Source organism: Denticeps clupeoides, chromosome 4 (genome assembly GCF_900700375.1).
Source record: "Denticeps clupeoides chromosome 4, fDenClu1.1, whole genome shotgun sequence".
In the NCBI taxonomy this organism is placed as follows: domain Eukaryota; kingdom Metazoa; phylum Chordata; class Actinopteri; order Clupeiformes; family Denticipitidae; genus Denticeps; species Denticeps clupeoides.
Window position 1 is genome coordinate 379,734 of NC_041710.1, and position 11,675 is coordinate 391,408.

The 11,675-nt window shown below is 48.1% G+C and overlaps 3 protein-coding genes across 5 annotated transcripts in view; 2 read left to right on the forward strand and 1 right to left on the reverse strand.

The window, feature by feature from the left end:
- LOC114788197 (aldehyde dehydrogenase family 9 member A1-B-like) overlaps positions 1–2,263 on the reverse strand; it is a 4,086-nt gene extending 1,823 nt beyond the window's left edge. The window contains 8 exon segments of the mRNA XM_028976508.1: positions 167–289; positions 291–308; positions 373–569; positions 1,248–1,382; positions 1,446–1,575; positions 1,655–1,800; positions 1,877–2,063; positions 2,159–2,263. Of these exon segments, the coding sequence (XP_028832341.1) occupies positions 167–289; positions 291–308; positions 373–569; positions 1,248–1,382; positions 1,446–1,575; positions 1,655–1,800; positions 1,877–2,042 (915 nt within the window). The 5' untranslated portion in view covers positions 2,043–2,063; positions 2,159–2,263.
- A 953-nt stretch (positions 2,264–3,216) lies between these two features.
- Positions 3,217–7,236, forward strand: LOC114788280 (uridine-cytidine kinase 2-B-like). Of its 3 annotated transcripts, none has more exons than XM_028976671.1 (7): positions 3,217–3,330; positions 3,869–4,028; positions 6,101–6,197; positions 6,274–6,416; positions 6,490–6,587; positions 6,660–6,708; positions 6,783–7,235. In XM_028976671.1, the coding sequence occupies exons 1-7, from the start codon at positions 3,229–3,231 to the stop codon at positions 6,908–6,910; spliced, it is 777 nt and encodes a 258-aa protein (XP_028832504.1). In that variant the 5' UTR covers positions 3,217–3,228; the 3' UTR covers positions 6,911–7,235. The 3 variants fall into 3 exon arrangements, with proteins under 3 accessions (XP_028832504.1, XP_028832506.1, XP_028832505.1); XM_028976673.1 differs by having other exon boundaries at positions 3,221–3,777; positions 6,783–7,236; XM_028976672.1 differs by having other exon boundaries at positions 3,221–3,523; positions 6,783–7,236.
- A 1,071-nt stretch (positions 7,237–8,307) lies between these two features.
- On the forward strand, positions 8,308–11,280 carry LOC114789200 (CXXC motif containing zinc binding protein-like). Its single transcript, XM_028978363.1, has 8 exons — positions 8,308–8,357; positions 8,441–8,524; positions 8,635–8,691; positions 9,110–9,191; positions 9,266–9,297; positions 9,390–9,467; positions 10,731–10,796; positions 10,891–11,280. Exons 1-8 carry the CDS (start codon positions 8,352–8,354, stop codon positions 10,966–10,968), a joined length of 483 nt encoding a protein of 160 aa, XP_028834196.1. The 5' UTR covers positions 8,308–8,351; the 3' UTR covers positions 10,969–11,280.
- The last annotated feature ends 395 nt before the right edge of the window (positions 11,281–11,675 follow it).

Here is an 11,675-nt window from a genome sequence, read left to right on the forward strand (position 1 = left end):
ATCCTTGACATATCCAAGACTAATAACCACCACTGCCGCATCCCCCTGCTATTTATTATACGGAAAATAATGAGCTTTTTAAATGAAAAATTAATCAATAATACAAATGTTTAAACTGGCATTTAAAGGGTTAATAAGCTCGTGACTAGTGGTCTGACCGTCCCACCTGTCCCTGTGAGAGGAAGTTAGCCATGAGTGACCCCCTCACAGCGTTCTCCAGGTCGCTGTCCTCAAAGATGATCAGCGGAGACTTGCCACCGAGCTCCAGGGTCACCGGCTTTACCCCCGGTGGCAGCCATCGCCATGATCTGCACAAAGGGGCCAACTCAGGAAACGGCAGCTTCACAGACAACTCGGTAACCAGCTCTTTACCTTCTGTCCAGTCGCCACGCTGCCGGTGAACGACACCTTCGCCACAGAGGGATGGCGGCACAGCAGCGCTCCCGTCTGATGGCCGCCCTGTACCACGTTGTACAGCCCCTCCGGGGCCCCGGCCTGGGCGTAGATCTCCGCCAGCAACACGGCGGTCACGGGGGTCACCGGGGACGGCTTGAAGACCATCGAGTTCCCTGGGAGCAGGACAGAGACGAGGCGCTTTAACACACCGGTTCCGACCCGCTCGGGGCGCGTTTTAACGTATTCAAATCAACCTGCAATAACATTAGAGTAAATCGTGACCCCCCCACTGGGGACCACCGGATTAGAATATGGCTTTTGGTGACACTAGTAAACAATCAAATAAATAGGCGGCTGCAGCCCAGCGGGGTAAGACACCCAGAAAACGTTTGTCCCCGAGTGTCTCCCTGTCACTACTGACTGTAAGGCTGCATAAGGGCGTCTGGTCGCAGCCTAGCGGGTAACACACTCGTCTACGAACCAGAAGACCCAGGTTCAAACCCCACTTACTACCACTGTGTCCCTGAGCAGGACACTTAACCCTGAGTGTCTCCAGGGGGGGGACTGTCCCTATAACTACTGACTATGAACCAGAAGACCCAGGTTCAAACCCCACTTACTACCACTGTGTCCCTGAGCAGGACACTTAACCCTGAGTGTCTCCAGGGGGGGGGGACTGTCCCTATAACTACTGACTATGAACCAGAAGACCCAGGTTCAAACCCCACTTACTACCACTGTGTCCCTGAGCAGGACACTTAACCCTGAGTGTCTCCAGGGGGGGACTGTCCCTGTCACTACTGAGTGATAATGCTGTAAATGTAAATGGGGAAATGAATTTGCTTCCTTACCGCAGGCGAGCGCCGGCGCCGACTTCCAGGCTGCGATCTGGAAGGGGTAGTTCCACGCCCCGATCCCGGCGCACACGCCCAGCGGCTCGCGCCGCGTGTACGCGAACGAGCCCCCGGGCAGCTGCACGTGCTGGCCTGTTGGAGGCGAGGCACGATGAGCCCACGCCGTACGTACGGTCTAGGACAAGGCGCTCGTACCTGCCAGCGTCCCCGACAGGCCGGCGTAGTACTCCATGCACAGCCGGGCCGAGTCCACGTCCAGACGGGCCTCCGTGATGGACTTCCCGTTGTTCACGGCCTCCAACTCGGCGATCTCCTCCCTCCGCATCTGGACCCAGAAACTAGACCTTTCAGAGATGACCTACTACTGACAAGTATCAGAGGTGAAGTGTGCGAGGGGGGGACACCTCCACGATCCGCGCCGCGTCCAGCATCACTCTGGCCCTCTCCATTCCGGCCATCCGGCTCCAGGCGAGGAAGGCGGAGCGGGCGCTCTGCACAGCCTGGTCCACCTCCTCCGCTCCACACTGCTGCAGCCGGCACAGCACGCGTCCTGATGGAAGACGGCACGCCTGGTCAGACCGGAGCAGCGGTTCCACCACCAACGTTCAAATGGAACCGAGACCCACCGGTGGCGGGCTCGTACACGGCCTGCGTGGCCTCTGCGGCACCGAGCCCCACCCGCCCACCGCGCCAGTAGTTCAGGGGCTCTCTGATAAGCAGGGAGCCCGAGGAGGCCCTCCTGACGCCCGCCACAAGCGGGGCCCGCCGCAGGGGCGCTCCGCACAGGGCCATGCTCGGGGTGAACTTTGACCCCTGAAAAAAACAAGCAAAAAAGAACATTTACCAAATACCAAAAACTCTCGTTTGCAAACACATGATTTGCGTTTCTTTTAAATTTTTTTTTTTACCGGATTTGTTTTTGGCGTCGTCGGTTTAGACGGGTGTCATTACTCCCGCGATCCACTTCGTTCTCGGTCTCAGTGGCAACTGCCCTGCCATGTTTGTGGGCGGGGCCTCATGGAATAATCTCGCACGGTGATTGGCTGTTGTGCGATGACGCGTACCCGGAAGTAAATAGAAACTACGTACTGCGTACTAATCCTGTAGGATTTATTATTATATCATCCCCAACCCTGCACTGACACCATTTGCAGGCTCACTCGACCCTGGAAGGGGGTCCCTCTCTGTATCACTCCTTCCCAACGTTTCTTCCTTTCTTTTTTTTCTCTCTCCTAGAGTTTTTTTTTTGTGTGGAGTTTTTCCTTGTGTGCAGAAGGGTCAAGTGTGGGGGGTGTCAACTGTAGGGCCTGTCAAAGCCCATTGAGACGTACTATATGTGATTTGGGGCTATATAAGAAATAAATGTTGTTGTTGTTGTTGTTGCCCCACAAAAGTTTACCTGACTCGTTTTAAACCTGATATAAAAGTTACATGCTCATTTTGTGGACGATCACCTGATGAAAATGTGTTTATGTTTATAAGTTCTGGTCTGAACTGTTTCAATGTAATAAAAACAAAACTAAATTACATATAGTTTCTAACAAATGTCCATAAATGTAAATATTCGGACAATTTAATTTCTTTCTGGCAGATTTCAACTCTTACATTTGTTCTTCCACCTGTACGGCTATAAAAAACATACACATTTAGAATCAGGCTGGTCTCTCTATTTACCTTCGCTTCTGTCGCTCCTATATGATATTCTTCTCTCTAAATAATTGTATAAAATGTCAGTATTGCTCTTTATTTATTTGTATGCTGCCACTATGAGCACCCGGCTTCTTATTTATTCGTTCTTTTGTTCATGTCTTGCCATTGTTTTTCTTTTTTGTTGTTATCCATTTTTGTTATTATTTATTTGTGCCATTTATCCAGAGTTTAAGTGTCTATCGCTTCTGTTCCACCCCCCCCGCTGTCGCTCGAACATGCGACTACTGCGCATGTATGGCGCGCATGCGCACAGCGCGCAGCGGGCAGCATGGCCGGGGACGGGGAGGCGCGACTCGAGGACGCGGCGGAGAACGACCACGCCAGTCGGCCCTTCCTCATCGGCGTGTCCGGGGGAACGGCCAGCGGCAAGGTCAGTGCCGCTTCTAGCCGCGGACCGAGCGCGTCAGCCCGGTCCCCCCCCCGGCCAGCGCTCGTCGTCGTCGCGGATAAAGCCACCACGTGGTTTTTATTACGGGGCTCCACACTGTGCGCTGCAAATCCTGATATGGATCGGACCTGTTACCATTGCATTAATTAACACATTATTCCGTTATGATGATATGGTATAAAAATACTGTTTATCTGATGTGTAGTAGTGTTAAATTCATTGTTTATTTTTTGTAATGGCCGAAATTATTAGAACCTCACTCACAATCGATAAAAAAAGTTTATAACAGTGTCGAAACATTTAATACTAGGTGGAGACTGAATGGTTGACATTTAAAAAGACCTAATCTCCTTATCCTTATTTGTAAGGTATTAGAATTAGGATAGAATCACGTCTGCTTGTGCACAAATATCAGACGACATACATAAAGTAATTCTTTTTCTTTAAAAATGAAATAAAATGCCGTGTTCGTACGGTCACTGGAAGCTGACTGGTTGCTTCGCGTCTTTTCTGATGCCAGTCGTCAGTGTGCGAGAAGATCATGGAGCTGCTGGGCCAGAATAAGATCGACCACCGCCAGCGGCAAGTCGTGATTCTCAGCCAAGACAGTTTCTACATGGAGCTGACCCCAGAGCAGAAGGCCAAAGCCGTCAAGGGCCAGTTCAACTTCGACCACCCAGGTGAAAGTGACGTGATTGTCATTGCGAAGCACAGCACACGGTGATGCAGTGAAACGTGTCCTCTGTATTTAACACGTCACCCTTGGTGAGCAGTGGGCACCATGACAGGAGCCCGGGGAGCAGCGTGTGGGGACGGGACCTTCATCTCGGTATTCGAACCGGCAACCTTTTCATTCCTTAACCGCTAGGCCACCACTGCCCCCAAAATCAGATTATACCATGCGCCTCTGGGACGGCCATCCTGTCACCCGGCTCTCCTGTCCACGGCGCCGCGTGACCATGACAAGATTCAGGTTGATGAACGATGTCCTCGTGAAGGGAGCGCGGCCACGGCAGCCGACAGGTTCTTTTTGGACGATTGACCGGAGCTTGAAAATTTCTCGCCAGTAATCCAGTTCGGTGCCGTATGACGTAACGCTAGATGCAGCTAGAAAGCCGCAGAATGGTGGAAGGCGGAGTCGAGGGCGCAACTTCTCCTTCCCAGCTGATGGGATTTGTGCCGCTGGTTACTTTACTTTACTTTACTTTACTTTACTTTGCAGACGCTTTTATCCAAAGCGACTTACAAGAGGACGACACCAGCAATTCTCGTTCAGTCTCTATAGATTTGAGTTTTGAGTGCTGCACGATTAATCTAATCGCAATCGTAATCGCGATGTCAGTCTGTGCGATTACATGAACGCAAAAAGCTGAGATTTAAATGATTAGTACATGGCAACATATCCGATCCATTCTCTCATCCTCAAAGTTTGCGAGATGACTGAAGTATCACTTCAGTCGGATGTGACATATTTGGTCACATGACTTTTGATTCGGAGACATATGGTTAGACGGCGCATGACGCGCTGCATCGTACGTCAACGTCGCCGCCATATTGCGAGAGGCGCTGCTGTGGAGTGAAGCATATACATGTCTATGGAGAGAAGTGCATAAAAAAATGCCTCACTCTTGTGCTGCTTGGGGCTGTACAAACCGCTGTACGCTCCAAACCAGATCCCGGGGGTTATATTTCATAGGTAAGGCTGGACAATTGGTTTGAATATATTTGGCCATTATAAAATCCCGTTTTATAAGTCTTAACCTTAGCTAAGCTAGGCTAAGCTAGCGAAGCTATGTATTCCTGTGTTCAAGTCAGCCTCCAAACAACGTTTTGGTTAAACGTAAGAACTATAATACGGGATTTTATAATGGCCAAATATAATCAAAATAGTTGTTTAGCCTTACCAGGGTTTGTCGTTCGACAGTAATGTAAAGAGTTTTTTGTGATTTATTTAATTTTGTAGAATATTGTATTTTGAAAGCACTGGGCATTTCAAGTTGTTATAATTGTATGTTTCACTTTGAAATGAAACATTTCACTATTTGTAATTTTATGCGACTTTTCATTGATATACAAGCAAGTGTCCTTTATCATATCGCAATCGCATAACGCAATATTGATCTCAATAATTGCAATATGTCTTTTTCCCCAAATCATGCAGCCCTAAAATAAATAAATAAATAATAAACATATATAGTGTGATTGTGTGTGTGTGTTGGATTCGTCTGAAATACTTTTTGAACAAGAGGGTTTTCAGCTGCTTCTTAAAGGTGGAAGTAGTCTCGGCTAGTCGAATGGAGCAGGACAAGTTGTCCCACCAGCCAGGGACAACAACAGAGAACAGAGTTGACTGGGACCGGAGACCCCGTGAAGAGGGAATTTTCAGTCTGGTTTCGGTGTGCAGATCTGAGAGTGCGTGCAGGAGTGTATCTGGCTAGTAGTGTGTTGGTGTAAGAGGGAGAACTTCCATTTACAGCCCTGTAGGCAGCATCATGGATTTAAACTGGATGTGAGCAGCTACCGGGAGCCGGTGGAGAGACGTGAGAAGAGGTGGGACGTGGGGGTGGTTCGGCTGGTTGAAGATGGAGTTTCCAACTCCACAGAGAAACGGTGTCAATCTTGTTATTTTGCTTTCTATCTTAATAAAGTGTTGGTCTTATCTCTGGTTCATCTTCAGGTCCACATCAGGCGTGTTTAATCTCGTTTTACTAACTCACGGCCCGGTTTGTGTTTCTTGCATGGACGCGTCCAGACGCTTTTGACAATGAGCTGATCAGAAAGACGCTGCAGGACATCATTGAGGGACGAGCCGTGCGGATCCCCGTCTACGACTTCATCAACCACTGCAGGTACGCCGCACACCGCAGACGTTTCCACCCGCCGGGTCGCGGGACGCCGCCTCATGTCCTCGCCGCCGCCTTGCAGGAGGGACGAGTCCGTCACGCTGTACCCGGCCGACGTGGTCCTCTTCGAGGGCATCCTCATGTTCTACCACCAGGAGATCCGAGACCTGTTCCAGATGAAGCTGTTCGTGGACACGGACGCCGACACGCGTCTCTCTCGCAGAGGTGAGGCGGCGCGCCGCGGGCCGGGAGGGACGTGCGCCGTCCCGCCGTGACGTCTCTGTCTTTGTCCCTGCAGTGCTGAGGGACATCGGCGAGCGCGGCAGGGACCTGGAGCAGGTCCTGACCCAGTACATCACCTTCGTGAAACCCGCTTTTGAAGAGTTCTGCCTGCCCGTAAGTCCTGTCTGCATGTCCAGATGTCCAGACTGATGTACCGTCCCTCACCGACACGTCTTCCGTCCCCAGACCAAGAAGTACGCCGACGTCATCATCCCGCGCGGGGCGGACAACATGGGTAATGGGCGCGGCGCTGGCGTCTGCTGTAGCGTGTCGGTGCGCGTGGTCACGTGACTCCTGCTCTGTCCACAGTGGCCATAAACCTGATCGTCCAGCACATACAGGACCTGCTGAGCGGCGGCTGCAGCAAGCGGCAGAACGTCCAGCCCCCGGCGCCGCCACGGAGACGCCGGCCCTCCGAGTCCAGCAGGCCCCACTGACCGGGGCCCCGAAATAACGCACAGTCGCTAGAACAGTAGCCACGTTGGGTTTATAGAAATGTATATTTATACCGGCGAGCGTAGTGATCAGTATTATTCTGCTTTATACGGTCCATGTTTTAATATTCGGAACGGAACCATCAGGTATTTCTCACTTCAACGTGTTCGTACCCACTCGAAGGGTTTTAATCGTCGTCTTATTTCAGAAATCGTGAATGCTTGCAGGAAGTATTGGGCAAGACTACGTTTTATCGAATGATGAATTATTATTATTTTTTTAATTACTTTCTGTATGCTGCTGTAAATCAGAGTTTACTGTATTTCTGGAAAAGATCTCCTTCTGTACTGTGCATCTCAGGGATTGTCCTAGACAATAATTTCAGGTTCTACTGATATAATACAAAACAATGTTTTATACCCTGTTTTGTATTAAAAAAAACTTAAACGTTGTTCAGGGTGTTCTAGAAATAAATATCTTTTGATATTACATCTTGGTCTTTTTCATTGCGATTGTACATAAACGAGTAGAGAAATAAAAAGGCACCTAAATAGCACAGAGATGTTGGTGTCGGTGTCTCCCAACTCTCTCCTACAGGTAACGGTCTACAGATGGAGAACAGGCGAGGACCTCGATCATATCAGGATACGATCATATCACGATATATTGTGATGCTGCACATGTTGCGATATTCTACAGTGAAAACAGCTGATGTACAAGATGACGCGTGGATGACGTTAATAGTTCAGCCAAACCGACGTAACTCGGAACCGAATTTGTATACGTCGATACAGGTGTTTGACGTCCCTGTGGCCATACAATATCACCAGGTAAAATATTGCGGTATATTGCTGTGTCGATATTTTCTAACACCCCTGGAGAACAATATTGTATTGCTGCTCAGAGTCTTTCTCTACACACCTCAAGTTGCTGTTTCATGGAAAGATTGTAGATTCAAGATTTTTTATTTATTTAGACTAGATTCAACTTTATTGCTATTACACAAGTACGGGGCAGCGAAATGCAGTTTTGGTGCAATAAGCAGCAAGTGCAGGATAAAGGTCAAATAAGTTATGGGTATACATAAGGTGAAATGTACAGGAAGAGACTGGATAATATTTACAGATGGATAAACAGTAGTATGTAGTAATATACAGTTAGTATTAACTATAAATATGAACAAAAAGTGAATAATCAGAAATTTCTGCAGGGACATTACAGTGGGCGGGTTTAAAAATAGTGGCAGTAGTACAACTCGCAGTGAAATGCAAAAGGAGGAAATTCTGCAGCCATCGTTTTAGGCAAGTCGAGATTCGACCAAGTTTCCCCCAGCTTTGCGTGGGTCCTAATTCGCACCGCCCTGCGCGTCCGGCAGGGGGCGCACACACGGCCGGTCGCCACTGCGCATGCGCGCGTTCCACGCTAACCGCGGCTTGTTCCACGATGGTGGTGAGTGGGGTCGTGCCGCGGATGGGGAACGCCGCTTTCTTTTTGAACCCGCCCTGTGTAACGTCCCCCCGGTGTCCCTGCAGAAATTTGCGCTTCACTTCAAGGCCACGCTGGAGAACGTCACCAACGTGCGGCCGCTTGGCGACGACTTCCGCTGGTTTTTGAAGGTAAGCGCGCCACTATGCGCTGCTGCGAACGGTTATAAATCGATATAAACGCGGATATATACGGTCCTCTGGGTCGAAATCGGCTTTTATTCTTCTGTCTCTCTGCTCAGCTCAAGTGTGGAAACTGCGGGGAGGTTTCGGACAAATGGCAGTACGTGACGCCGATGGTGAGGACACGCTGATCTGGGAAGTAATAACGTGAAAAGCGGCGCCTGCCAAATGCCATATATGTAAATGTAAATGTAAGAAGACGCGAAGTGCGCATGTGCGGCGGTCTGGTGCATAGAGCTATAATACTCGGACCCCTCTGAGTTAAACATTTTACAGCATTTACCAGACGTCCTTATCCAGAGTAGTTACAGGGACAGTCCCCCCCCCCGGAGACACTCAGGGTTAAGTGTCTTACTCAGGGACGCGATGGGGTTTGAACCTGGCTCTTCTGGTTCATAGGCGAGTGTGTTACACACTAGGCCACTACCACCCCATATATACAACTTTTATGGTAGTAAGTGAGGTTTTAGTGATTTGTATTATGTTATATTTATGTGACTGGGTTCAGACATGAGTTTGATGGATCTTCTGCAGGACAGCGTGCCGCTGAAAGGAGGCCGGGGCAGCGCCAGCATGGTCCAGAAATGCAAGCTGTGCTCTCGGGAAAACTCCATAGGTAGGCTTCCGTGGTGACGCGCGCCGTTCCGCCGGCTGCGCGGACCTCCTAACGCCTGTCCCATGCGTCCGCAGATATCCTGAAGGACACGGTCACGCCGTATAACGTGAGTTGAGGCGCGGCAGCGATGCTCTCGCCTTCCCGCCCGTGCACTTTGCACACTGACCCCTCGGCTGTGTTGCTTCTGTGATTCCGAAGGCCGAGGACAGTGAGAAGTTCAAGCCCATGGTGCAGTTCGAATGCCGAGGCCTGGAACCTGTGGACTTCCAGCCGCAGGTAATGAATGGACCTGGGGAGGAAAGTGGTGGTGTTTTTTGCTGAATTGATTTGCAATGTGCAAAACGGTTTTATTCGACCATAGTAGGGCTGCAACTATCGAATATTTTTGGAATCGAGTAATCTGTCGATTTATTTTCATCGGATAAATCATACTTTTTTTTTAATCAATAGTGTGTTATGCAACATCAAAATCCTCTTAAAATGAGCAAGCAATTGGCTGTTATTCCTCACAAAAAAAGTTATCAACTCAACACTTTTATTGGATCAAAGCTTAAAACTAAGGCCATTTAATCAACCTTTCTGTGAAACATTCATGACGTACGTGGGGCAGTGGTGTCCTAGCGGTTAAGGAAGCGGCCCTGTAATCAGAAGGTTGCCGGTTCGAATCCCGATCCGCCAAGGTGCCACTGAGGTGCCACTGAGCAAAGCACCGTCCCCACACGCTGCTCCCCGGGCGCCTGTCATGGTGCCCACTGCTCACTCAGGGTGATGGTTAAATACCGAGGACAAATTTCACTGTGTGTGCTGTGCTGCTGTGTATCACATGTGACAATCACTTCACTTTTTTCACTTTTTTTTTTTTTTACGTGAAAAAAAATCTGAAATTCACAAACATAGGTTAGCCTATTTGTCTTTAGTTTAAATTTAATATAAAATGGCAAAAAGGGGTGTTATAGCCTGTTATAGCCCATATGAGAATAAAAAAAATATATATATATAAAGGTACAAAATAGTAAGACGAAAATATAAATCAACAATTCAAGTATTACTAATAATGCAACTTAAACAATACAGTTCAGTTTCCAGTTGCATCCAGATGAGGTAGGTAGGCAGAACGTTTGTCTTTGTGCAATGTTATGTGCAAAATAGAAAGAATTTGTCTTAGTGCATGTGTGTGCAATGCATGTGCAAGTGGTTGTTACAATGCAAAAAGGTCATGGTGATGTACTGTGGGGAAATGCAAAAAAAACAAATGCTATAAACTTGCCCAAAAGTAAATCTATGTGCTAATGAATGTAAAACGAGTAGCAATTACTTTTCCGATGGATTTTGGAAAAAGCGGCCATTCAGTTTTCCTCTGACTGGTCCGAGGGTGCTAGTAGCCTAGTGCCTAGTAAATAAAATAAGAGCGTCTGATTAATGTCATGAAGTAAAATGTCCACAGCAATGGGGTCTCGCATCTTTGGACAGGAATGTATGAACAACCATATTTTGCTCTCCATTCATTTGTCCAAAATGTTGATCTGCTGAATCCGACAGGCTGGGTTTGCGGCAGAAGGCGCAGAATCCGGCACGAAGTTTCCTGAGGTCAACCTCTTGGAGAAAGTGAGTGGCTGAATCTGTTCTGCTTGTTGGTGTGTCAACAGAATTGTACCTCCTGGTCGCTGTTTTTAGTTAGAATTGTCACGTTTCGTTCCAGGACTGGACCGACTATGATGAGAACGCCAGCGAGTCGGTGGGCATCTATGAGGTCACACACCAGTTCGTTAAATGTTGACCCCAGAGGCCCGGCTGTTCTGCTCGAGTTGCAGAGGTCTTCTGTGGGTCATGTTTGGGTCATATCAGTCTGAACATCCAACCCACAAATAAAATATGGTTTTGTTCCACCTGTTAAATTGTTTAAATGCATTTTTTTCCCCAGTTTTTCTGTTGCATGAAATGTGATTATTTCAATTGTTCCAAAATGTTCCACTTGAGGTTCCTATATTTCATAGATATTTGTCTAATCTGCAACATATTTTACCATCTCTATTGAATACTTTCTGTATCTTTGAACATTTATTAAATGCATTATGGTCAAATAACTTCATAATTTTTTGCAAATGGTGTAACAGTGAAGGTCACCAATGCCTAAAAGCAATAGTCTACCGATGGAGAACAATATTGTATTGTTGTCTCTTTCTCTAGGAGATCATTATTTTACGGAGTTTGGAGAGACACTATGGTCGTAAGTGGGGTTTGAACCTGGGTCTTCTGGTTCATAGACGAGTGTATTAACCCACTAGGCTACTACCTCCCACCCTACACTATTAACACTTTCACATTGTTTTTTTTGTTTTTTTTGCAAGAGCTGAACGTCCCATCGCTAGCGTCATTGTCATTGTGAAGCAACGTCCTCTGTTTTTAACCCTTGGTGACAGTGGGCACCATGACAGGCGCCCGGGGAGCAGTGTGTGGGGACCGTGCCTTGCTATTCATGCTGCT

Bases quoted from the DNA above. Each gene is read 5' to 3' on its own strand.
- LOC114788280 (XM_028976671.1), top strand. From the start codon at position 3,229: ATGGCCGGGGACGGGGAGGCGCGACTCGAGGACGCGGCGGAGAACGAC. The intron at 3,331-3,868 runs GTCAGTGCCGCT...TTCTGATGCCAG, and splicing joins GGGGAACGGCCAGCGGCAAG to TCGTCAGTGTGCGAGAAGAT. The intron at 6,709-6,782 runs GTAATGGGCGCG...CTCTGTCCACAG, and splicing joins GCGCGGGGCGGACAACATGG to TGGCCATAAACCTGATCGTC.
- LOC114789200 (XM_028978363.1), top strand. The intron at 8,692-9,109 runs GTGAGGACACGC...GATCTTCTGCAG, and splicing joins GGCAGTACGTGACGCCGATG to GACAGCGTGCCGCTGAAAGG. The intron at 9,192-9,265 runs GTAGGCTTCCGT...ATGCGTCCGCAG, and splicing joins CTCTCGGGAAAACTCCATAG to ATATCCTGAAGGACACGGTC.